At 53.3% G+C, this 24986-nt stretch overlaps 1 protein-coding gene and 1 pseudogene across 1 annotated transcript in view; one reads left to right on the plus strand and one right to left on the minus strand.

The window, feature by feature from the left end:
• Positions 1-19311, plus strand: part of LOC135404653 (maestro heat-like repeat-containing protein family member 7) — a 43503-nt gene extending 24192 nt beyond the window's left edge. The window contains exons 14-17 of the mRNA XM_064639386.1: positions 17867-18022; positions 18179-18353; positions 18866-18930; positions 19189-19311. Coding sequence (XP_064495456.1) covers positions 17867-18022; positions 18179-18353; positions 18866-18930; positions 19189-19311 — 519 coding nt within the window. The remainder of the gene's footprint in view (positions 1-17866; positions 18023-18178; positions 18354-18865; positions 18931-19188) is intronic.
• Positions 1-24986, minus strand: part of LOC135405017 (zinc finger protein 11-like) — a 269730-nt pseudogene that overhangs the window by 39854 nt on the left and 204890 nt on the right.

Below are 24986 nucleotides of genomic sequence, written 5' to 3' on the forward strand. Positions count from 1 at the left end.
GGGGTCACTTACCGGGGCTTCTTCCCCGCGGGTCTCTCACTGGGTGTCACTTACTGGGGGTCGCTCACCGGGGGTCGCTCACCAGCGGCCACTCGCCGGGGGGCCGCGCACGGGGGGTCCCTCCCCCGGGGCCGCGCACCGGGGACCACTCGCCGGGGGTCGCTGCCCGGGGGTCGCTGCCCGGGGGTCGCTGCCCGGGGGTCGCTGCCCGGGGGTCGCTGCCCGGGGGTCGCTCAGCAGCAGCGCTCCCGCTCCCGGCCCCGCCCGCTCCCACCCAAACCCCACCAACCGCCCCTCTCGGCCCCGCCCCCGCCCCGCCCAATCCCCGCCTCGCCCCGCCCACTCCGCCGCCTCCCATTGGCTGCGCACGTTCGGCCCTGGAGCGAGGAGCGCGCGGGGAGCGTTGCCTGGAAACCGCCGAGGGAATCCCGGGAATCCTCGGGGCGCCGGCGCTGCCCCCCCACTCCTGGAGCGAGCGGCCGTGCCCGCCCGGGAGCGGGCACTCAGCGCCTGGCTGCGGCCGCCACAACGGGCAGGGAAGCAGGCGCGCGGAAGGCGGGCTTCGGGCCCCGGGCAGCGAGGAGCCCTGAAAAGAACAAAAGTGTTGAAAGAGAGGGAACTCATCGCACCATCACAGAACGTGCTGAGGTGGAAGGGACCCACGAGGAGCGTCGAGTCCAAGCCTTTGCCCGGCACAGCACCGACCCCAAGAGTCACACCGTGTGCCTGAACTCTGCCAGATCCCAGTCCAGCATCAGCTTCATGTGCCGTGAGGCCCCACGTGTGTGTTTGCTCCCCGTGTCTAGTGGGAGAGATGACACTCCCTTAGAGTGGATTAAAGATTATCCTAGACTGGAACTGGCAGCTGTGATAAACTGTATCCCGAGAGCATTTAACTGGCAGCAGTTTTCCCTGGGCTCTAGCTTGCTATTTATTATAGTTATTTGCAGACAGGAAAGGTGAGAGAATTAAAAAATCTCCTTCTCCTTGCCCCCTCCACAACAAGTTTGAGGACATGTGGGTGTTGAAACATAGCTTAACAAACAGTCCAGCCTTGAGAGAGTGGGGAGAGCACAGGGGGGCTCAGTTTAACCGTTTGTCTGGTTTTCGTCCTTTCTAAGGAGGATTTATTTTTCTTAGGTGAGAAATTACCAAAAATAGACAGCAAAATCAGACTGCAGTTCAGAGATCACACTCTCATCTCCGTGGAACCAGATCAAGAGAATGCTGTGGGTACAGTGAAGCCCCCTCTGTGCATTTGGGGTGGGCTGGGGAGTGCATGTGAGGCATGTGAGTTGTTGCTCTCCTGTGCAAAAGGTCTGTAAGGGTCATGCAGTTACACTGAGCTGGATCCTGCATCCCATTAGGGTTTGTTAGGATACTGTGGGGTTGTTTGTTGAGTGATATGGTGTCGCTGATAATGTCGGAACGGCCAATGCGACACAGATATCAGACGTAGTCCAGGTGTAAGGTGAACAGGAAGCTATTTATTGCTCTCAAGTATTTCTTTTATACTCTTTGTACACTATCGTGCCACAACACAATTGGTCAAAAGTCTCAAGCATAAATAACTGTATATACTTGAATTGGTAATACAGAAGACACTGCACACACTCTTATTGGTGACACTGAAGACACTGTGCATGCTGTGACATGCTATTGGTGACACTACACACATTTGGATTGGTGACCTTTGGTCTGGGCTGCATTACGTTTGTTTCGTCGGCATTACAGTAAATATTTCCTAAAAGTTGTTTAAATTCGTTGTCACTAATTGCCAGGCTGCTGACAGGTTCTCTGTCAACCCCGACATCTTGATCCTTTCCCTTGGAAGGAGGGGTTAACTGCACTGGACTCTTCTGGTTTGCCTTGTGAGACAAACTGCATGAAACATTCCAGCTGAAATATTCCAGGTGACAGCTAAAATGCTGCATCTGAATTACGTGCAAGGCAAGGTGTTTAGTGCAGCCTGCGATGAACCCAGCCAGGCAGTGGAGCAGGGAAAGGGGGGCTTCTGGAAACTGAGAGGAGAGGCCATGGATGTCTGAGGGGTCTTCAGTGTAATTCAGCATTGCTTCAAGGCTGGGACTTCTGTGGAGTCTCCCAGGATGGCCTGACTTCTGGGATCCTGGGAAGGAGAGGAGGAAAGCTGTCTTGGTCCCTTCTTGCTAAAGCCCTTTCAGATCTCATCAAACCACTGAGAGACTGTGATTACACAAGTGACTCCAGCCCACATCATTAAGCTGGGGGACTTGGATTTCAAGTGCCATTTCATGGTGAATTTGGAGGTATCAGTGATATCTTCAGGCTTAGGTGGCAGCTTTGTGGACCTGTATCTTGGAGCTTGGATGTTTTAAATGGAAGTAAGGTGGAACACAGACATGCAGTGTGATTTTTGACTGCCTTTGGCACAGCCACTGCAATGCCAGGGGGGTACCTGTGTGCCTCAGGTACTGGTAAAATGGGGATAATGGTGAGAGGGAAGTAAGTAAAGCTGCAACCAGGAGATGAGTTCCTCTGTGAAGATGTTGGCCTGGGTACCTATGAGATTTAGGAGCCCTAACATTTCTACCTGTAGTCTCTACTCTGGGAGTTTCCCATTGTCTCCCCATGTATGGACACCCTTACCTGGGTCAGGTGTTTGTCCCTGTCCTGTGTGTCCCTTGAATCATGGGACTGACTGGCTCTGTTAAAATTGTTTTGTGGGATTTTTGTGTTCACTGCCTCAGTCTGGCTCACAAGTGCTTGGCAGGAATATCAATGCATTTTCTGGGACTCTTGGTCAAACTGTGAGCTCTGAAAGTCAGGCTGCTCTGCAGAAGGGCACATGATTGGATCAAGATGCCTTTAAAGTCTGTGGGCTGAAGCATGTGAAGCTTAGGTTTGTCTAGTACCAAATATTTCTTAATTGGAGTTCAGTGATGTTTTCCAAGAAGCAAGTGCCCATCTCCCTTTGGTGTTGGCTCAGGAATTGTACACTGACTCAGGAAACACCTTTTCCTCTGCACTCAATGGAAGTTGGGTCTTCATTGTGTTTGAAATTCCCACTCCTTATTTACATGCTGAGGGCAATTAGGTGGAGAGGGGGAGTTTTCCAAAGAATAAAACATGTTGGGCTCGCTGTCACTTTCTTAAGGTCCTTGGAGTCAGGACCCAGGGTTTCAGATATGGTGTAGTTAATTATTCCTGTTCTTTTTCTCTGAAGCTTCTTAGATGCCCTGTCTGAGATTTCCAAATGAGGCCAGAAACCTAAGCACAAAGGTAAAGGCTTCATGGAGAAACTAGGTCATGTCTGTCCAAGAAAGCTGGCCAGAACAGCCTGGAAAAGCTCCCAGTGGTACTCTGGCATTCCACAAGACAGGAGTCATTCCCCTGGACTAATGTCCAGAACGTTTGGCCATCTAATGTTTGTATTTCAGATCAAATTTGGGGTGTTGCTAAATACTTCCCTTGTTGCATAATGTAACACAATGTCTTAGAATTTCTTGATCTTGGAGCAATCTTTCCAAAGGGAATGTTTAGCTGATAAAACAGGTAATGGTGCAGGTCCTGTCAGTAGGTCCCAGCAGAATTTGCAATGCTATAGATCCATACCACTACCAGTGCACACACTTTCATTATGCTTTACATTTCTCCCATAATTTTTCCCATTTAAGGGAAAACAAGAATGCTCCAAGTCAGAGAAAGTAGCCAGTGACACTCATGAGAACCCCACACAGTGAGGATCTCTTCCCACGGGCTGAAGTAGCTCTGAGCTTTACACTGCTTTGCTTTGTCTGTGCAGATAGTTGCAGCAATCATGGCAATCACAGGAATTGTGATGATGGCAAATGCAGATGGTTTCCAGGGAGATTCAATCATTGGGGTGGCATATGCTGTGGGATCAGCCTCCACATCTGCCTTGAATAAGGTAGGTCACGACTGTTCGTTTGGATTCTTATATTCACCATTATCAGCTGTTAAAAATGCGCAAGTACAAAGAGAGTGGCTGTAAAATAAATGTTTTATTTCCTGCATCATTCATGTTGTGACCAGGTGATGTCACCACGTCAGGAAATGCACGATGAGGGTAATTAGTTGTCACCTGCCAAATATTCAGGGTGGCTTTGCTTTATGAGTCTTTAATGAAATCTTCACTGCTATGCTATAAGGAGTTTAAGATAATTTTTTAATCATGCCAACGCTGTTTAAAAACACTGTTTCAAAGGGACTTTTCACGTGAAGAATGGAGAGCCTGGGTGTGGGATGTGCTGTTTTCTCTGAGTGGGAATGCAGGGCTCACCCCAGGCCTGCACTGCACATGCTGGGCTCCTGCTGGGCTTGGAGCCCTGGTGTGAGCTCAGCACACCTGAGAATGCTTGGAAGCAGTGGCTGCTCTGGAAGGTGAGGGATGGAAAAGGCAGAGTCATGTCTCAGAAACAGGTTGGGCTGAGCGTGGCTGTGTTTATTTTTGGCTTGAGGAGGGTGAAGTATGTGTAAATTTTGGAGTTTGTTGTAGTGGGATCAGAATTTGCCTCCCAGCTTCAGAGTTTGCTCACGTCGGTAATGAATTTGTGCAGGAGAACTTTGTTCCCATGACTGTCGTGACTTCTAAACCCCTCCTCTCTCCTCTCCTTTGCAGGTTTTGTTCAAAATGTTCCTTGGAAGTGCAAACTTCAGGGAAGCAGCTCATTTTGTGTCTACCCTGGGCTTCTTCAATTTCATCTTCATCTCTGTCACCCCAATCATACTGTATTTTACAAAAGTGGAGTACTGGTACCCTTTCTCTGCTGTGCCCTGGGGTTACCTGTGTGGAATAGCTGGCCTCTGGTTAGGTATGTGATAAAAAAAAAATACTCATTTTTCCAGCTCTTTTCTCCCCACCAATACAAAATTAGCCTCTGGCACAAACAATTCCCCCCTGTCCTCCTAAACATCAGAGCTCTCTCACAGATTAAGTCTGGTCCCAGTGCAAATTGGTACTCCTTGGAAATGATTTATATTTTTCATTATTCTTAATGAAATAATACTAACTATTAATATATAATTAATAATTAAGATATAAGTGATAATTATAATTAATAATTAATAGTGATAATAATAGCAGGGAGTAAACATGAAGCAGCCATACTAATGGTTCACTTTTTCATCCCTACTCTAGTTCCACACCAATTCCCCTGTCTCTGGAATAGCTTGGCTGCTCTAAATCCCATTTCAAAGGGCTGTGTGTTCTCAGTGTCTTCCTGGCACACTCTGTGGGGTGTTTGTGCACTGACACATGGATCCTCAGTGCTGGGGCACCTTTCTGTGGGTGCTGCAGGTGCTGGGCAAGGCTCACACAGCCCTTCCATAACGCTCCCTCTTCCTGAGCCAGAATTGTCATTCTCCAGCCAGGCACAGTATCTGTTGGATTCAGCCCAGGGGCGTTTTAATTTCCAGATATAACAACATCCTTTCCTTTAGTAAAGTCTCTGTTATTTCATAATTGAAGAGGTTTCTGTCTCCACTACACGTTTATCAAATGGAAGCAAAGAGAATGCCTGGTACACAGCCCATCCTGAGACGTGGTTGGGCTGACAGCTGAGCTCTGTGAGCGCCTTGAACCAGAATTTCAGCTCCTCTGTGAGCACCTGAGGAACAAAAAGCAGGGCTAATTTATCACCCATCAATCTACCAAAGTGTATAACCCCAGCCATGAGGGAACAACCTGATGGAGCAGACAAGGAGGAGCAACCCTTTGCTCCTTTTATGTAGGGGACTCAGCAGCAGGACTGAGTGACCAGAAGAAAATTTTTGGAAGTTTCTGCAGCTTGCTTTTGATCTCCCAAGGAAATTGTAGCTGGCTGGTAACGCTGTCATGTAAAAAAAAAAAACAAACTAATGCCTAAATTTAAGGTGTTGAATATTTGTATTTCTGTCAGATTTCATTTTGCCTTCAACATGGCACCAAGGCTGTGGTCTTGCCCCAGTCTTCTTAGTTTGCAGTTAAATTCGTCAGCTAATTGTGTTTAGTGTCCTTTAGAGTATGAGTTCCTGCTGCTGTCACCTTTGGGGTGTGGTCCAGGTGGAGGGTTTGCAGCCTTTTGTCAGGGAAATGTCCCACTGAGACAAGGACAACACAGCCTCAGCCAAGAGGGCAAGCTGGGATCACCACCCTTCTGGTAGGGGAACAAATGAAGGTTTCTGGCAGCAAAAACAGGTTGTTTGTATCTGATTAAAGCTTGGGAAAAGCCATGAAATACGAGTGTGATAACCTTGGTATTACAGTTTGTGAAAGGCCATCCAGCCCTTCCCATTACACCAGTCAGAACTTCCCCTCATTTCACACTCCTAAATAAAAAAAACCAAAATCACTCACTTTGTGACAACTACATAATTGTGGTGTGGATACTGATATCACACTTGCAGGGTGAAGTGGAAGAGAAATATCTCACTCTAGTGTTTTTCCCTGTAATCATGTATGATTCGCTCTGTTTTTCCCTGGCTTTCAATATCCTGGTTAACGTTGGTGTCGTGCTCACATACCCCATCCTGATCTCCATCGGCACAGTGCTCAGCGTCCCTGGAAATGCAGGTACCACAGCTGGTGGTGGAAAAATAACCCCACGGGCACACAGACAGCACAAGCAGCTTATTGTCCAAATACTCAAAATCTGTTGTCACCAGGGCAGGGGGTATATGTGGGAATTTAATCCAGAGTCCTGTCTTGTTGAACAGCCTCTGCCTCTGCTCTTCCACCCTCTCAGCCTCGCCGCTCCTGGGATTTGAGCATGTTTTCAAAGAAACATCTATTTTTAGGGGGATGCAGGTCAGAGCTGCAGAACAATCAGTACCTGAAGGAGGCTGCCCAAGGGCTCAGGTGCCCTCTTGGTGCTGGTTGTGGGTCTGGGAGGCACCGACTCCAGCTCTCTGACCCACGTGCTGCTCTCTCCCAGTCCCTGGTCTGTGCAGCCCAAGGAAACATTCTGCTGGTGCAAACTGTTGAAGAGGAAGAGTTTCCATAAAGTGCCTTCCCTCTCACAGAAGAAATCATGGAATCATAGATTCATTAAGGTTGGAAAAGACCTTCAATATCTCCAAGGAGATTGGAGGTTGGACCTCCAAGTCAAACCCTCAACAAAATATGCCCATGGCCAGTTAACGATACAGTGAAGTGCCACATCTACTCACTTCTTGAACACTTTCAGGGATGGTGACTCCACCACTTCCCTGAGGAGCCTGGTCCAGTCCTTAACCATTCTTCCAATTAATAAATATTTCCTAATATCCAACCTGAGGCCATTTCCACTTGCTCTATCACTTGTTACCTGAGAGGCAAACACCCACCTGTCTACAACCTCCTGTCAGGGAGTTGTAGAGAGTGAGAAGGTCACCCTGAGCCTCCTTTTCTCCAGGCTGAGCCCCCCCAGCTCCCTCAGCTGCTCCTCATAGACCCTTTCACATGGAAACCTTGAGGCTTGGATCCCACAAGGCTTCCTCAGAGCCTGCATGAGGGGGTGAGGGATGGAAGAGATATGGCACTTCCAGTACTGTGCTATCAGGTCAAAGCTGTTCTCTGAACTAAGGGTGCTGCTCGCTCTGAAGATCTGAGAGCTACATGGCCACTGTCACAGCCAGAGTGCAGCACATGGGTCACAGAGACATGCCAGGCTGCTCTGATGCCATCATCCATATGTTGGAAATCAGAGACAAGGAAAAAACTAACAAAGACAATTCAGCAATTGTGCTGAAACTCTCTCTGTCTGGGAAAAAGATAACAAAAAGACTGAAAATGTGGATTAATTAGCATGTGAAGTGAGCAATCAATAACCAATAGAAGATAGAATACTAATTGATGAAGAGGATTATGAAATTTATAGCCAATGAGCATTAATTCCTTCATTTGCTAAAAATGCATAAAATAGTGAAAAGTATTGAAAGTGGGTGTGTGTGTCTGGTGGAGTGACCCCACAAGCACCCTGATAATAATGGTAATAGATTATTATTAAAGTATATAAATGCATAGAAATAACAAGGTAATAAAGTAATGCCTCCTTTCCAATACTAAAAAAAATAGCTACAGAGTTTGATTTGTCCTGGTTTTGGTGACACATCCCACTGCTGGTTTGATGTTGTTGTTGTTGTTGTTTCCTTCCCTGCAGCTGTGGATCTGGTGAAGCACAAAATGATCTTCAGCGTGGTGAGGTTGGGAGCCACCATCATCATCTGCATCGGGTTCCTGCTCATGCTGCTCCCTGAGGAATGGGATGAGATAACCCTGAGGTTCATCAACAGCCTGAAGAAGAAGAAGAGTGAGGATCACGCCGACGAGATCCCAGAGTCCAGTGTACACACGAGGAGCAGGAGCAGAGCTAACGGGACAGTGTCTGTACCACTGGCTTAGGGCTGGTGACCTCCCCTGCACGCAGATGTATATTCTGTGAATACAGCTGAAATCCCCTCACCACCTGTATGCTTAAAAAAAAATTACATTTAGCCTGAACAAGGGATGGACTGTAAGATAAGAGAAATACATCTATAATAAATGTTTACATTTATACACTTATCGAGGAATGGGTGTAAATAACTACAATAAAATGTTTTGTAATAAAAAAGACATTTCTGCTGGCGTCTCAGTGAAGTGGTGGGTTTAAAATGTGGATCAAGTTTACATCATTTATCTCCTTTTGCTTTTGCCTTGAGAGGCATTCTCAAGGATACAAATCTTGGATATTTCCAGCCAAATCTCAGAATTGAACATCCTGACTTGCCTTCAATAAGGTGACCTTTCAGCAAGGTACTAGGTTTGGAAAACCATTTCAAACCTCTCCTGGCATTTTTGAGAATTCATTTGTGAAAGACCCTGATTTTCTCATTTACATTTGGAATTATTATCAGAAAATATCAGCAAAACATGAAGCCTCCATCCCAAACCACGCTGAGCTGTGCCTCTTTCTAACACCACCTTTCTAGAATTGGTGCTGGGATTTGGATGCCTTTGGTAAAGCCAAAAATTATTTTATTCATCTCTTTTTCCCCCAGAAAAGCTGCACTCCCAGCTGCACAACAAGCTTCTCAGGAGACATGGAACACCCCAGATTGCCAGCGTCCCTGGGAAATTCCTATTTTCAGTTCCTATTTTCTAGGGCTTTGGGACAAACCAATATTTTTCTTAACCTCCACTGTGGAAAAGTCTTTCAAAAGCCAAAACAAATCAAACAACCTTCCAGTCCCTTCCCTAAACCTATTGCTGTGTAATTTAGGCTGGCTTACAGCGTTCCTAGGACTGACCATGGAAGACTGTCTTTATTTGAGAGCACTTGATATGCAGACAAGCATTTTTTTCCCTTTTCTTTTTTATTTTTAAAGGGAGAATAGAAACAACTGGAAAGTATCACAGGTTGCTGAGCTCTGCTAGCTCTACTGCCCACAGTTTGTAAGTTTGCTTAGCAGCTAGAAGGAGTATTTTGCTTGTGGGTATTTTTTTTTTTACATAGATAATGTTTCTGCCAGGAAAAAATAGTCATGTAAATAATAACAAAGGCACTTTTAGATTTTATTCTTCCCTTTGAGGTTTTTATTTTGTCCTTTAACGTCCGTGTCCAAACTGTTCCTTGCAACGAGCAGAGCTGATAAAATACTTGCGTATATTTAAAAAACCCACAGCTGGGCTCCTTTATCACATGGCTGAAGAATTAGGGCTGTAGAAACCAACCCAAACCAACTGCTTCCTGTGCATTAAACCCAGAAGTGTAAGGTTTGGGTACACTTTTACAGCTCCTTGTCTGCTGCTTTTGAAAGGAGCTAGACATAGAAAAGTATCCTAAAAAAGTGAAGTCTGTGGAACAGGAGATACTGATGGTAAAACACCGATGGGCTGAGAGCACACAACATATGGCAGCTTGGACACCACCTCAAGTTGGTTTTGGAGTTGATATATTCATTTACATTACTAGATTAGGGGATGTGTTTTACTGAAATTTTAGCTCCTGCCAAACTGAACACACGGGAAAAACAAAACTTTCATTCAGTATGCATTGATGAGGACTTTTGGCAAGCAGACTCATAGAAGCATCTTCAGGCACAGGACTGGATCCTTCAAGGAACATCACTGAACTTGAAAGCACCCACCTGAGTGTCCCTAGGATGAGTGGGAAGGCCTTAGAAAGGCTGGAGCACTCACTCTCTCAACTCCAAATCATCCAATACAGATTTGGCTTTGTATTTTTGAGCCCTTCAAAGCTTTCCTGGCCAGTTAGCTCTCTGCAGCAGAGGAAGGATTAGTGTTTTTGCAATATCCTCCCTTGTTTGGGGTGCTTTTGGAAGACTGAGGGAACTTTTGTTCCTCGAGGGCTTTTATCCCTTACCGGAATTATTCTATTCTTATCCCTTAACAGAAAACCCTTTGCAAACCAAACAATGCCAGGGTTTTTTGCTTCTGTTTAGTTTTTGAAATTGACTCTCAATGGACCATTTGAAGGCAAATGAGTTGCTGCTGATTTCAGTGCAGCTGCGACTAAAGGGGTCAGAGCAGCATTCGTGCCCTTGCCCACACATTGTGTCACAGCCCCCGTGTTTAGGATGGCCACCAGCCAAGACTTCTCCCAAGGAGGCCATGCCAGCTTCTGTGGAGGCCCCGTGCCCTTCCCACTGCTGCTGTGTTGGCAGCCGAGAGGGCTCTTTCTGCTGCCACGAGCAGGCACAGGAGGGGAGTGTTTGCTCCTTTTTGGAGCCATTCCTAAAGTTCATGTCCAGCTGTCTCAGATGCTTTAGGGAATGGATTCCTTCCAACCTGGGGCAGGTTGGCCAGGTTGGGGGAGGCCACACGGCCCGTGTCCGTGTGTCACAGGGCCCTTTGTGACATGGTGGCCGTCGCCAATGGGATGGGACAGGGCAGGGTGTCCAAGGGCCCTTTGTGACACGTCCTGATATAGGTGTTGGGCGTCAACGCGGCCGCGCCACAGTGCTCGGAGCACGCGTCTGGTCAGGACGGGACTGAGCGGTGCTGTGAGGAGTCTCCTCGCAGCCAACTCATTCGTTGCTGACCCGAAGCGATTCTGAGAGTTCTTTTTCTTGCAAGTTCCCTCGAGGCCAGGCCACAGGCCTTGGTGACCCGGAGCTTTTCTGGGCATCACCAGTGCTTGTGGAAGGTGCCTACGAGGCCAGACCACGGGACTTGGTCACCTGCAGTCCCTGTGGAAGGTGCCCTCGAGGCCAGACCACAGGACTTGGTCACCTGCAGTCCCTGTGGAAGGTGCCCTCGAGGCCATTTTGTGACATTTGCCCACCAGGGTTTTTTCTGAAGCGTCTCTCGTGCAAGTTCCCTTGAGACAAGACTGTGGGATGGCAGGGAGACGCTTCAGCCTGTTCAGGCTGCTGAGGAGGAAGAACAGGAGTGGCCCTGGGGTGGCCCCAGCACAGCAAGCTGAGGAGCCCCTGCAGCAGGGTGAGTGCTGGAGCTGGGCCACAGGGCTGGTGGCTGCAGCCAGCTTGGCCCCTTCCTGTCCCCTCTGGACACGTCCAGGGAAAAAGGAGGGGGGAAGAGGGGCCACTGGGCACCCCAGGGCCGGCCCTGCCTGTGGAGTGCAGGGCTGGGCTGTGTTCCCTGGCCTCTCCTGCAGCCCCTCAGCTCCGTCTGCGCTCACTCTTTGACAGATCCAGGCCAGGACTGGACAGAGGAGCAGGACCGCCCCCGTGGCCGCTTCCGCAGGGCAGTTCAGGTACCTGCAGCCATCCCCCCCTGCTGTCCCTGCTCCGCCTGGCACTGCTGGTGGAGCGCTCCCATGGACTTCCCTCTCTTCCCTACCCTTTCTTCTCCTGCAGAGGTTGCTGAAAATCATGCGCATTCGGCGTAGAACACCCAGAACCACACCACCTGAGCTCGTGTCAGAGCCTGACACCAGGCCAGCTGAGCTCAAGGAGAAGCCTGATGGCAGCACCGCGCCGATTGATCTCACGGCAACCTCTGACACCGCTGTGAGTGAGGACACGGCCAACCCTGACACCGCACTGGCCGACCCCATTGCGAAGGATGACACAGAACCGAGTCATTGCACAGCAAAGCCCGACACCACTTTGGCTGAAGACACAACCAGCTCTGACACCACAGCGACTGATGTCATGGTCAAGGCTGACATGGCGCCGATGGCCATTGATGGCACATCACCCTCTGACGCAGCACCGATGGACGGCACAGCAAAGCCTGACACCGCTTTGGCTGAAGACACAACCGGCTCCGACACTGACCTCGTGGCACAGGCTGACATCACACCGATGGATGACGCAGCAAACCCTGAGACTACCGTGACCGATGACACAACCAACACTGAAACCACAACAAGTGACCTCATGGCAGAGGGTGACGCCACGAGTGAGGGCATTGGAAACGCTGCCACCACGCCAGTTGAGAGTGTGACTGATGCTCCCAGTGTGCACTTTTTGGAGGGGAAAGGTGTCTCCAGTTGGAAGCCAGTAAGCAGCCTGTGGCCAGGGTTTAAGTCCCCCAGGGCTCTCATGGCCTCTCAAGTTGGGTCTGCTGGCCCCCTAAGCCTTTGAGGCCAGCAGAGTGTGGTGGGAAGGGAAGCACCTGCTCCCTCTGGCAGCTCCTCAACTGTCCCCCACTGCCTCTCCAGGTGCCGGCCATCGTTTGGTACATCCACCATGACCTCACCTCCCACGTGTCTCCTCACACTGACATCTGCAGGCTCGCTGAGGCACACCCACATGATGTGGTGATGACTCTCCTGCGCTGTGCCCCAGAGTGTGACAGGTACAGGGCCCAGCTGCCTTGCTGGCTCAGGGATCACCAACCCTTACAGCCCATCACCCTCTAGAGCCTGTCCCATGTGGTCTGCCAGACAGATGGAGACTTCCAGGAACCTCGGGCCCCTCCATTTCCCAGCCCTGGCCTGTCAGCTCCCAATCCTACTGCCACATGCTCTCCCTGCCTCTCAAGGCACTGTGGCTCTGTCACCTGGGCCCCCACAGATGCCCAGGCCACAGTGCTGGGGCTGAGACCCCCCTGACCCAGAGCTCTGGCTCCACAGAGCTGCTGCAATGATGTGGAGCAGCATCGGCTCCTCGGGAACAACAGTGGAGAAGGTGCTGCCAACACTGCTCCGAGTGATGGAGGACTGGCCAGTGCACGGAATGTCCACCTCCGATGGCGACAACAGAGACGTGTTTGCCCTGGCTGTGAGTTTCTAGAAGTGGCCTTTGCTCCTCCCCATGTTGCCTCTCCAGTGGCTCTCCATCCTCCCCCACCCCTGCATCTCCCTGCCTCAGGCCTTGGGCTGCAAATGTGGCTGAGGGGCAGGTTCAGGGGCACCAGGCTGGCTGCTCCCCCTGCCTCTCCCCTGGCCTCTCCCTCCCACACTCGGGCCCTGCCATGTGGACCTCTCGCACTGAGTGCTGTCTCTGTGTGCTTTGATTGCAGGCAACCCTGGCACTGTGGCTGATCATCCAGGAGCCCAAGTGCCAGGATGCAGTCATGAATTACATCCCCCGCCTGCTCGTGGCTCTGCTGTTCCAAGTGTCCATGAGCACAGAGCAGGTACCAGAAGAGGTGAACACCTTCTGGAGGGGATGCCTGGAGCAACACCGCCTCCCCACCCAGCCCAGCAGGTGCTCCTTCCCAGTCCTCTCTCCCTGCCATGCCCTCGGGGCTGGGGCCAGCGCTCCCAGCATGACCTGGCCTTTGCTCTGCACACAGGTTTTTGATAGAGACCATCAAGGCCCTGCTCTGCCACCTGCCATGGGAGGATATTTGGATGGCAAGGAAGCGCAGGCTTGCCTGGGACCCACTCCTGAATTCCGACACCCATCACTATGCAGTGGGTCTGCATGTCAGGTGAGACACCCTTGTCCCTGCTGCTCCCATCATCTCTACCCTGGGCACAGGGCACTCCACACAGCCCCTATGGGTGTAGGGCAGAGGGCCTTGGCCCCAAGGGATGGCCGAGCAGCTTGGAAAAGGCTGCACGAGGTGGGTACACAGGAGGAGCCACCTGCCATAGTGCCCACGTCCCATCCTGGGCTGCTGGGAAAAGACCAAGACTCTGTGAGTCACTGCTGGGAGAGCTTTACCCACCCTGCTCAGGGTTCATGCTTTTCCCCCTGACAGGGAGATGCGCCGCCAACTGACCCCCTCCCATTCCCCACTGGCAATCCACCTGCTGGGGCTGCTCAGCTCTGAGGACCCCCGTTGGGAGTTGCCTGCCCTGGAGTTCCTTGTCGAGGTGAGCCTGATAGCGAGCGCTGCCTGGCCCGCCTGCCTCCCCCTCTCTGCCCTCTCATAGCCACAGCTGCCCGGGACGGTGCCTGCACCCTGTGCTGCTGCCTGGGCCCAGCCCTGGGCAGCTCCAGGCTCCTGCTGCCCGGGCACCCCGTCACTGCTCTCTGCCTTCCAGCTCCTGGACTATCTGGACGGAAGGAGATGTCACAGCAGTGTTGAGCAGATCCTGTCAAGGCACCTGCAGAGCGAGTGCCCAGAGAGACGTCGCCTGGCTCTCCGAGGCCGCATGGTGCTCTGGACGGATCTGTCAATGGTGAGAAGGGGACACCCGGCTGAAGCCACACGGGCAACCTGGGGCTGGGGAAGGCAGTCCCTTGGGCTTGGCAGGGCTCTGGCAGCTGTGGATGCTCTTCCCAGCTCTCCTGCCTCCCTGTTCTGCTGCCCTGGCCCTGTGGGACAGGTCTTTGGCCTCTGGGCCCCAGAGCAGCAGGGTGGGGTTGCACCGCCAGAGAGCTGTTGGTGGGGCAGCTGTTCAGGGCTTGACAGCACAGCACTGTGTTCCACACAGGCCCAAAGCATCTGCAGCCTGTCTCAACACCTCCTGGAGCTGCTGCCTGATGCAGACGGAGAGCTGGTCGTGATGACCCTCTCTGTGTTTGTGACTGTGATCCGGGACAAAGACATTCGGGCACTCATCTCCACTGCCCCCAAGCTGGCTGAGGCGCTCCGGCCACTCTTAGACAACGTAAGGCTTTGTGTCCCCAGTCCACGGGCACTGGCTGCTGCCAGGAAACTTTGTGCCCTGTGGATGTTCAGGCTTGTGCCTGTGCCTGGTTGGCCTGGAGCATCCAGTGCTGAGATCTTTTTCTCTTCTTTTGCACCCATGTGCAGCTGTCCTCCTTTCACTTCTTCCAAACGGTGATGGAGGTACTGGTGGAAGGGGGAACACAGCCCTTGGAGATGCAGATGCACCAGAGCCTGGTGCTGTGGTTCTTCCTGCACTATGATGAGCACCAGTGCGTGGCAGAGGTGAGCACTGTGGGCTCTGGGGTCCCCGTGGCAGGGGTTGAGCTGCCTCCTGCCCTGGGGTTTTGTGGCCTCCAGTCTCGTGGTCGGGAACCAAGACCTGGCCACAGAAATTCAATACAGCTGCCATTCCAGATTTTTATGGAGGGGAAAGGTGTCTGTAAGTAAGCAACCTGTGGCCAGGGCTCAAGTGCCCCAGGGGTCTCGTGGCCTCTCATGCCAGGTCCGCTGGCCCCTAAGCCTTTGAGGCCACACTGTGTGGTGGGAAGGGAAGCATTTCTCGGTGAAACTGGGCAACCTGCTCCCTCTGGCACCTCTTCAACTCTCCCCCACTGCCTCTTCAGGTGCCGACCATCGTGAGATCCATGCACCAGTGCCTCACCTCCCACATGGTTCCAGGTGTCACGATGCACAAGAACATCTGCAGGCTCGCTGAGGCACACCCACGGGATGTAGTGATGACTCTCCTGCGCTGTGCCCCAGTGTGTGACAGGTACAGGGCCCAGCTGCCTTGCTGGCTCAGAGATCACCAAACCTTACAGCCCATCACCCTCTAGAGCCTGTCCCATGTGGTCTGCCAGACAGATGGAGACTTCCAGGACCCTTGGGCCCCTCCATTTCCCAGCCCTGGCCTGTCAGCCCCCGATCCTGCTGCCATGTGCCCTCCCTGCCCCTCAAGGCACCGTGGCTCTGTCACATGGGCCCCCACAGCTGCCCAGGCCACAGTGCCGGGGCTGAGACCCCCCTGACCCAGAGCTCTGGCTCCACAGAGCTGCTGCAATGATGTGGAGCAGCATCGGCTCCTCGGAAACAGCAGTGGAGAAGGTGCTGCCAACACTGCTCCGAGTGATGGAGGACTGGCCAGTGCATGGAATGTCCACCTCGGATGGCGACAACAGAGACGTGTTTGCCCTGGCTGTGAGTTTCTAGAAGTGGCCTCTGCTCCTCCCCATGTCACCTCCCCCACCCCTGCATCTCCCTGCCTCAGGCCTTGGGCTGCAAATCTGGCTGAGGGCAGGTTCAGGAACACCAGGCAGGCTGCTCCCCCTGCCTCTCCCCTGGCCTCTCCCTCCCACACTTGAGCCCTGACACATGGACATCTTGCACTGAGCGCTGTCTCTGTGTGCTTTGATTGCAGGCAACCCTGGCACTGTGGCTGATCATCCAGGAGCCCAAGTGCCAGGATACAGTCATGAATTACATCCCCCGCCTGCTCGTGGCTCTGCTGTTCCAAGTGTCCATGAGCACAGAGCAGGTGCCAGAAGAGGTGAACACCTTCTGGAGGGGATGCCTGGAGCAACACCGCCTTCCCACTCAGCCCAGCAGGTGCTCCTTCCCAGTCCTCTCTCCCTGCCATGCCCTGGGGGCTGGGGCCAGCGCTCCCAGCATGACCTGGCCTTTGCTCTGCACACAGGTTTTTGGTCCAGACCATCAAGGCCCTCTTCTGCCGGCTGCAGTGGGACAATGAGGTGGTGTCAGTGGAGCGCAAGTGTGGCTGGGACACGCTCCTCTGTGCGGACACCCAGCACTATGCAGTGGGGCTGCTGGCCAGGTGAGACACCCTTGTCCCCTCTGCCCCCATCATCTCTGCCCTGGGCATGGGGCACCCCACACAGCCTGCTGGGGGAGCTTTGCCCACCCTGCTCAGGCTCCATGGTTCCTTCTTTCCCCCTGACAGGGAGATGCGCCACGTCTTGCTCCCTTTCTATTCCCCACTGGCAATCTACCTCCTGGGGCTGCTCAGCACTGAGGACCCCCGTTGGGAGCTGCCTGCTCTGGAGTTCCTTGTCGAGGTGAGCCCGATGGCCAGCGCTGCCTGGCCCGCCTGCCTCCCCCTCTCTGCCCTCTCACAGCCGCAGCCGCCCAGGACGGTGCCTGCGCCCTGTGCTGCTGCCTGGGCCCAGCCCTGGGCAGCTCAGGGCTCCTGCCACCCGGGCACCCTATCACTGCTCTCTGCCTTCCAGGTCCTGGACTTTCTGGACAGGAGTAAATGTCATGACAGTGTCCTGCCCATCCTCTCGAGGAACCTGCGGAGCCAGTGCCAAGAGAGGCAGCGCCTGGCACTCAGAGGCCTCCTGGTGCTTGCTGTGGATCCCTCAATGGTGAGAAGGGGACACCCGGCTGACGCCACACGGGCAGCCTGGGGCTGGGGAGGGAAGGTGCTTGGGTTTGGCTGGGCTTTGGAAGCTGTGGCAGCTGCTCCCAGCTCTCCTGCCTCCCTGTTCTGCTGCCCTGACCCTGTGGGACAGGCCTTTGGCCTCTGGGCCCCGGGGCAGCAGCAGTGCGGTTGCACCGCCAGAGAGCTGTTGGTGGGGCACCTGTTCAGGGTTTGACAGCACAGCACTGTGTTCCACACAGGCCCAAAGCATCTGCAGCCTGTCTCAACACCTGCTGGAGCTGCTGCCTGATGCAGATGGAGAGCTGGTCGTGATGACCCTCTCTGTGTTTGAGAGTATGCTCCAGGATGAAGACATTCGGGCATTCGTCTCCACTGCCCCCAAGCTGGCTGAGGCGCTCCGGCCACTCTTTGACAACGTAAGGCTTTGTGCCCTCCACCTCCAGGCACTTAGTGGATGTTCAGGTCTGTGCCTGTACCTGGTTGGCCTGGAGCATCCAGTGCTGAGGTCTTTTTCTCCTCTTTTATCCCAGGACAACACCCACGTGCAGCTGCTCTCCATTCGCCTCTTCCGAGAGGTGATGGAGCTGCTGGTGGAAGAGGGAACACAGCTCTTGGAGACACAGGTGCACCAGAGCCTGGTCCCACTGTTCATCCATGGGCATGATGAGAACCAGTGCGTGGCAGAGGTGAGCACTCCTGGGCTCTGGTGTCCCTGTGCACAGGGCTGGGCTGTCTCCTGCCTTGGGGCCTCAAGGGCTCCAGCCTCCTGCTGGCCTTTGAGCAGGGACACAGGGGCTGTGCCCTGCCTGTGGTGCCATGTCCCGCTCTCTGCTGCTCTGCAGGCCTCTCGGGAAGTGCTGCTTTGCGCTACCAGGTTCCTCAAGAGAAGGGACCTGGAGAAGCTGCTGAGGAAAGAGCAGCACTTCAAGTTCTGTGATTGCCTGGTAAGGATGACCCTGAAGGCCCAGCCTCAGGCTGGACAAGCCCCCAGGCCCCGATGCCAAGTGTGCGGGGCTGGCGCTGTGCCCCTGCCACTGCTGCAGCCACAGACACCCCCCTGCCCTCTGCAGATGGACAAGGACGTGAGCCGAAGGGCCGAGCACCTGCACCAGGCCCTGCCCTACCTGCAGAGCCCACAGCAGCCCCTGCGAGAGGCGGCCGTCAGGTTCATGGGTGAGCCCCAAGCCCGCGGTCCCTCCCTCCCCACTGCAGCTCAACCCCAGCCCCGGCTGCTCCAGCGGCAGCAGGATGGGCCCAGGGATGTGCTGGGGAGCCCCGAGTGCCCTGGTGGCTGCTGCTGCCCTCTGCCAGCTGCGCCCTTGGGTGTCCTGATGCGGGAAGGCCCCGGCTCAGCCCTGCCAGGCCAGGAGGCCGTGGGGGGGGAGCTGTGCCGCTGGGGCCCTGACACACTCTCTGTTCCCAGGGATTGCTGCCTGGCACATGCAAGACCTGCAGCTCCTCATGAGGGGTGAGTGAGGACAGTGGGCTCTCACTGGGGGCTGGCAGGGGGGAGCACAGACCCTGGGCAGGGAGCTGCAATCCCTGCCCTGCCTGCGTGGGGCTCTGCTCCCTGCACGGACAAGGGGCGCTGTGGGTAGAGCAGGGACACATTTCAGGGGCAGGGAGAGGATTGGGGGCCAGCACCTTCCCGCTCATCCTGTTGACCCCTGCTCCCTGCTGGCCATGGCAAGAGCTGGCTGAGATGGCCCTGGCAGGAAGGGCTCCTCAGGTTCCCACACATCCAGGCTCCGACCGTGGCTCCGTTCCTCTCTCTTCCAGCCTTTGAAGCCATGAGCCAGGACGACTGCCCGTCCTACTGCACCATGCGGACTGAATTCTTGTCCGCTTTCAGACGGGCAGTAACAAAGTAATCTCCAGCCAGACAACCTGCGTCCCTCCAACAGCACTGGAAGACCAAGGGACGAGACCACTTCTCATGGGAGCTGGAGATTCAGCTGATGCTGGGCCCAACTGAGCCAGCCGGCAAGGCCAGGCAGCTCCTGGCCTGCCCACCTCTATGAACAGCCCCTTCCCTTCCCTTCCCAAACCTTCCCTTCCCAAACCTTCCCTTCCCAAACCTTCCCAAACCTTCCCTTCCCAAACCTTCCCTTCCCAAACCTTCCCAAACCTTCCCAAACCTTCCCAAACCTTCCCAAACCTTCTCCTGCCCACACTTAATCCTCCCTTTCCCCTTAGCTTAAGAAGGTTCATCCCTTCCCTTCCCCTTAGATTAATAAACATCAGCTCCCCTCCTCTCCCCTCCCCTTCCCAAACCTTCCCTTTCCTCCCCAAGCCTTCCCTTCCCAAACCTTCTCTCCCCTCCCCTTCCCTTCTCCTGCCCACACTTCATCCGTCCCTTTCCCCTTAGCTTAAGAAGATTCATCCCTCCCCTTCCCCTGAGATTAATATCAGCTCCCCTCCCCTCCCTTCCCCTCCATCCCCTTTCCTTCCCTCCCCAAACCTTCCCAAACCTTCCCTCCCCTCCCCAAATCTTCCCTCCCCTCCCCTCCTCTCCCCTCCCCTTCCCTTCCCAAACCTTCCCTTCCCTCCCCTTCCCTTCCCAAACCTTCTCTTCCCTCCCCTCCCCTTCCCTTCTCCTGCCCACACCTCATCCCTCCCTTTCCCATTACCTTAAGAAGCTTCATCCCTCCCCTTCACCTTACATTAATAAACATTCACTTTCTCCCCCTGACCTGCATCTTTGTGGAACCCAATCGCCACAAACCTCAGCCCTGCAGCTCACGGGCCCGCTCCTGCCTTGCTTTTGCCCCTTGTGCTGTGGGCACACACACACAGGGACAAGGGTACTTCAGGCTGCCCTTGTCCCTAGGGCTCTGGGACACATTTAAAACTGCTTTAGCACAGGTCCCACCAGCAGCTGCTCTCCAGTGCCACAGGGAGCCTGGCAAGCTGGGCACACACCCACTCAGCAAACCCCCGGCAACTCTGCTCTGCCTCAGGCAACACCTCAGCTCAGCCATTGCAGCCGGGCTGGGGCCCTTCTGTCCCACACTCACTCGCAGCACTGACTGTCTCAGAGACAACACCTTCAGGACATCAACCTCAAGCCTACCCACAGGGTACCTGAGTACTCCCAAACAACAACAAAAATACCACCAATCTGCTCTACACCTATTCATCAACCCCTGCAAGCACCCCAAAGCACAAGCATCACACCTCAGCCACACACCCTGGCTGACAGCAGAAAGCACCAGCCATCTCCTTGCCATAGGATCAAGATGTTAATCTGTTCTCTACACACTCAGCTCTCCTTTCTCCCCACCTGATTTTATTGTGCTCATTACCTGACTGCACACACTGAGCTTCTTGGCCTCCAAATGTTTATAACTATCTTGGTCTTGAAAATTCTCGTCTCCTCTGCACCTTCTCTACTCAGAAGAAATGTAGGGTTTTTTTGGTTCCTTTTTTTTTTTCTCCTAACTCTTACAAGCAAACTGCTGTTTGGATCAATGGAATCATTTGCTCCTCCTTTACTGTCTTGGAAACAAAGGCACAACTTTAGAGCCTCTACTCTTTCTCTCCCTTACCATCAGGATTAAGGCATAAAGGAGCTTCTCTGGGCTGCATGCAGGTGACATTGTCTTGGCAATAACCCAGAACTAGCTCGGAGTGAAACTGTGTTCACCCAGCACAAGAGTGTACGGAACAGACCCAAGACTAGTGCTGCCATTCTGTTCAGAAGGCAGAGAAATTCACATGCACACATCAAACTCTTCTTGTGCAAGCATGTGGAGAGCTGAGCAGAAACACAACCCCAGCTACCCCAGTCTCCACGTACCTCTCTGTGTGCTAAGCAAGAGGAGGAATGGACACCTTCGTCTGAGTTTGTAGGTGTACTTTACAAGTTAACTCTTCCAAGTCTTCTGGTAGTCTCCAAAGCAGAGAGACTTCACAGCCCCTGCTCCAGCTACGGCACCCTCCAGCTACGGCACCTGAGACCTTTTGCTCTTCGGCTCCCCAAATGCATCAGCTGCAACAGCAGCCTAAGGCAACCTAAAGCAGAGGGGCACAAAGAGCTGTGGGAAGGAACAGCCCTGTGTCCATGCAGACACACACACAGCACGCAGCTGCAACACAGGCATGCGAGGAAAAGCCCCAGCTCTACCAGTCCTCTTCGGGAGCCTTTATTCATTGCAAGAGGAGCCCGGCTCAGCTTCTCCTCCAGAACAAGCGGTTTCGAAGCTGTCCTGGGGGCCGGCGGAGCACAGGAGGTGCTGCAAGGGCAAGGTGCAGTTGGCCACCAAGTCATCATAGCCGACGGGGGTGTCGTGGAAGACGGAGAGCTGGATTGCCTGGGCTGGGCCGGGCTGGGCTCGGATGGGCTGGGCCGGGCTGGGCTTGGGCACACCTGGGCGTGGGGTGGTGCCAGGTGGGGAGGAGCCGCGGGGGCGGGCCCGGGCTGGGGATGGGCAGGTGCCCGTCTCAGTTCGCTCCCGTCCCGCCCCGCTTTAGCCCAGGCCCGGCCGGCAGGAGCCGGGAGCTGCCGCCGGGAGGAGCCGCTGCCCAGCCCCGAGAAGCGCGGTGGGGACACACAGCCGCTGACAAGGCCGGGACAAACCTCCGCCCCGCCCGCCGGGCTCCAAACCCGCCGCTCCGCATCTCCCGGCGAGGGCTGAGCCTGCCCCTGCTCCGACCTGCGGCATCTCGGCGCCTGCACGGCCAGAGCGGTGACCCAGGGCAGCGCTGCCCCAGCCGCCCGCAGGGAGGAGTGCATCGGGATGGGCTGGCTCGGCCTCTGAAAACTTCCTTGGAACAGCTCTGCCGGTTGGGCATTAATCGCAGCTGATTAAGGTTTTTGGCACTCGGCGTGCAGGCTTTGTTTTGGGGCGCGTTTCTTTGGGGCTCTGATGGCACCTAATAAAGTTGAAATGAAAAGAGTTGGAATTGCTTTGCGAAGTTCACAGCAAGATGGGCTGAACTGGGTAGGAACAAGGAAGTCCTGCTTTCCGTGTGGCACTGTTTAGCTGACATCGTCCCAGTGAGGTTTCAATGCCTGAGATGTGGTCTTCTGAATGTCCACTGCAGCTGGATGGTGCCGAGGCTGGATGAGAGCTTGCAGCCTTTTCTGGGCATTTGTTTCTTTCCTTTTTTCTTTTCTTGTCCTTTTCCAGACCACTCTTCTCACCTCAACCCTTCATCTTTCCTATTCTACCCAGACCGGAGCGGAGTGCCCGTGGTTTGCCACCCCCTTTCCTCCTTGCCCCCTTGCCCATGCTCTTTTCTTCTTTGAGAGCTCCAAGTTTTGCAGGAGCACCAAGCCAAGGCTCCTTCCAGCCTCAGACAGAGCAGGGGGCTTCCCTTTGCCTCCTTTGGAGAGAGCAGGTGGAACAGCTTCAGCAATGTTATCGTTCCTCACAGGGAAGCAACCCTTCTGCCAGAAAAACTTGGAGAGTCTTTTAGCAGACTTCTGACAGGCCTCCTTCCAAGGCTTTTAAGTTCTTTGATCTGTCCCTATTAGCTGGAGAAAAGAAGTGTGGAAGATTTTTTGGAGCTCAGATGGGACAGGTGTCATGGTTTGAGATTTTCCAAAATCCTAATTCCCTAGTCCTAGCCCCCTTCCCCATCTCAACCTAATGTGGGATGGGTTTTTCCAGACAAAACACGCCAGACTCAAAGTGGGGAAAAGGGAATATATTACAAAGACTGTACAAATAAATATTATAATACATTATACACATGATCACAACTATCTCTACCATGACATAAGTATTTACAATGGATCAGATCTCTTCTCCCCTCCAAATAAAAGTCCAGGAGGGAAAGAAGGACAGATCCCTTTCCAGTCTCTGAACAGCAGTATCTTCTAAGGCAGCAGGTTCTCCTCATCTGTCTTCCATGCAGAGTTGCAATTGGATTGTTGTAGCTGGATCCCTTTTCAATACACACAAGGGGTCTCCAAGCCCCTCGGCTCTCCTTCGGTCCAAGCGAAGGCCTCACCTGTGGACTGCCAGCAGGGACCAGACTCGCGTCACCACAGGCATATCACGAAATGCGAGGGCATCTTCGTGAAAGTCCCTTCCTCAGGGGTTCACCCCTGAGTCAGAACATCTTGGGCAGCATTCAGTTGCAAGCCTTTGCCTCAAGAGTTCTACCAGAGCTCCTGTGCTCCGTCTCAGGCTGCCAGGCTTGTCAGCAGCAGCAAGGGGGGGCCAAGGTCAACTCCCCCTGCATTCCTTCTCCGTCCCGGTCAAGCTTCAGGACGCTTTTGAGCTTCTTAGCTCCTCTCTGCAAGTGCTGTAGCACTCCAAGGCTCTTTCAAGTAAGAGTCTATCATCTTCCTCCTTTCTCGGAGGTCTCAAAGGAGTTTGGGGGGGTCTGGGTCAGTTCTTACCCCCAAAACTCTGTAACTCTGCTGCTGACTCTCTTTTCCTCGGCTCTCCTTCCAGGAGTCCTTTCTCTGGTGCTGCATGTCTTTGTTGCTTCTTCGGTTCAGTTCTTATCTGTCCTGGCTCTCTGCCACCGTTTCTCTGGTCAGTGTTGGCTGCTGCTTCGCCGGTCGCTGCCCACGATGCAGAAACATCTCCCGGCATAACTACAGACACTTAGCCCAGTCTAAGACTGTTCCAAGTCTCTGCAGTCCCCCCAACCGGGGGCTGGGGGGGCCAGAGCCCTCCAAGGGGCTCCGAGCCCCTTCCTCGTGGCTCTACAACATGGCCACCCCTCCTGCTAACAACTAAACTACAACCCTTCTTCTTCCAGTCAGCTTGTGGTGTGTTTACATTTTTCAGGAGCGCAGATTGGACAAATCTCAAGTGTTACCACCCCTGGGGGTTACCACTTCTCAGCCTCTGAGGGAAAACCTAGTTCAAACCATTACAACATGCACACATGTATTTCAGTGTGAAGCTGTGCAAGAGCCTCCCTGGGCACTGCCCTGTACCTTTGTACCTGTGTACACCTGTGCCTGTGGTTGTTTCCTGTGTGTAGAAGCTCATCCCATGAGCGGTTACACACAATGTCATGTAAGGCAGGGCTCTGCTGACATCCTCCTGGGTAGTTTCAGTGTTACCTTCTGAGGACTTCCCTTCTCTGATTTTACCAGCTAACTCCTGCCCTGCCAAGTTGTGGCAAGGCAGGGGCAGGAGCAAGAAAACCAGTCTCTGTGTCCAATACAGAAGGTGGGAGGGTGGGAGGCAATTCCATCTTGGGATGGATTCTGCTGATGAAGAGTGTTCTGTCTCTTTTGGGCTGTAGGGTTGCTGTAGGGTTGCTGCCAAAGGTGTGTGCAGACGGACAGATAAACAAGGTCAAGATGACCAAGTAAGAAATGATGAGGGAACACACGGCAGAACACTTTACAACTGTTGTAATCTTGGCCTGCCTGAAAAGAAGATGAAGAAAAAGTTTTAAGATTTGTCTTGTAATTCCGTAGTCTTTCTTTGACTTTAAAGTTTTTGAAGAAAACTGTAGGATGTTTTTGCAGCTCCTTCTGTTGTAAACTAATTTTAAACGGTGAAAAACGAACACAGAGGTCTTGAGTATTTGTCTCAGTAGTTAACAAAGTCCAGCGAAAGGTCAATAATGGTTGGGATATAAATGGATGTTAATTAGGCATTGTCACTGGAACCCGACAACAAAAATTTCTGTGGAAAATCACAGAATTTTCCTCCCAGAAGATTTATTTTGCTA

This window comes from Pseudopipra pipra, chromosome W (assembly GCF_036250125.1).
Source record: "Pseudopipra pipra isolate bDixPip1 chromosome W, bDixPip1.hap1, whole genome shotgun sequence".
Lineage (NCBI taxonomy): Eukaryota > Metazoa > Chordata > Aves > Passeriformes > Pipridae > Pseudopipra > Pseudopipra pipra.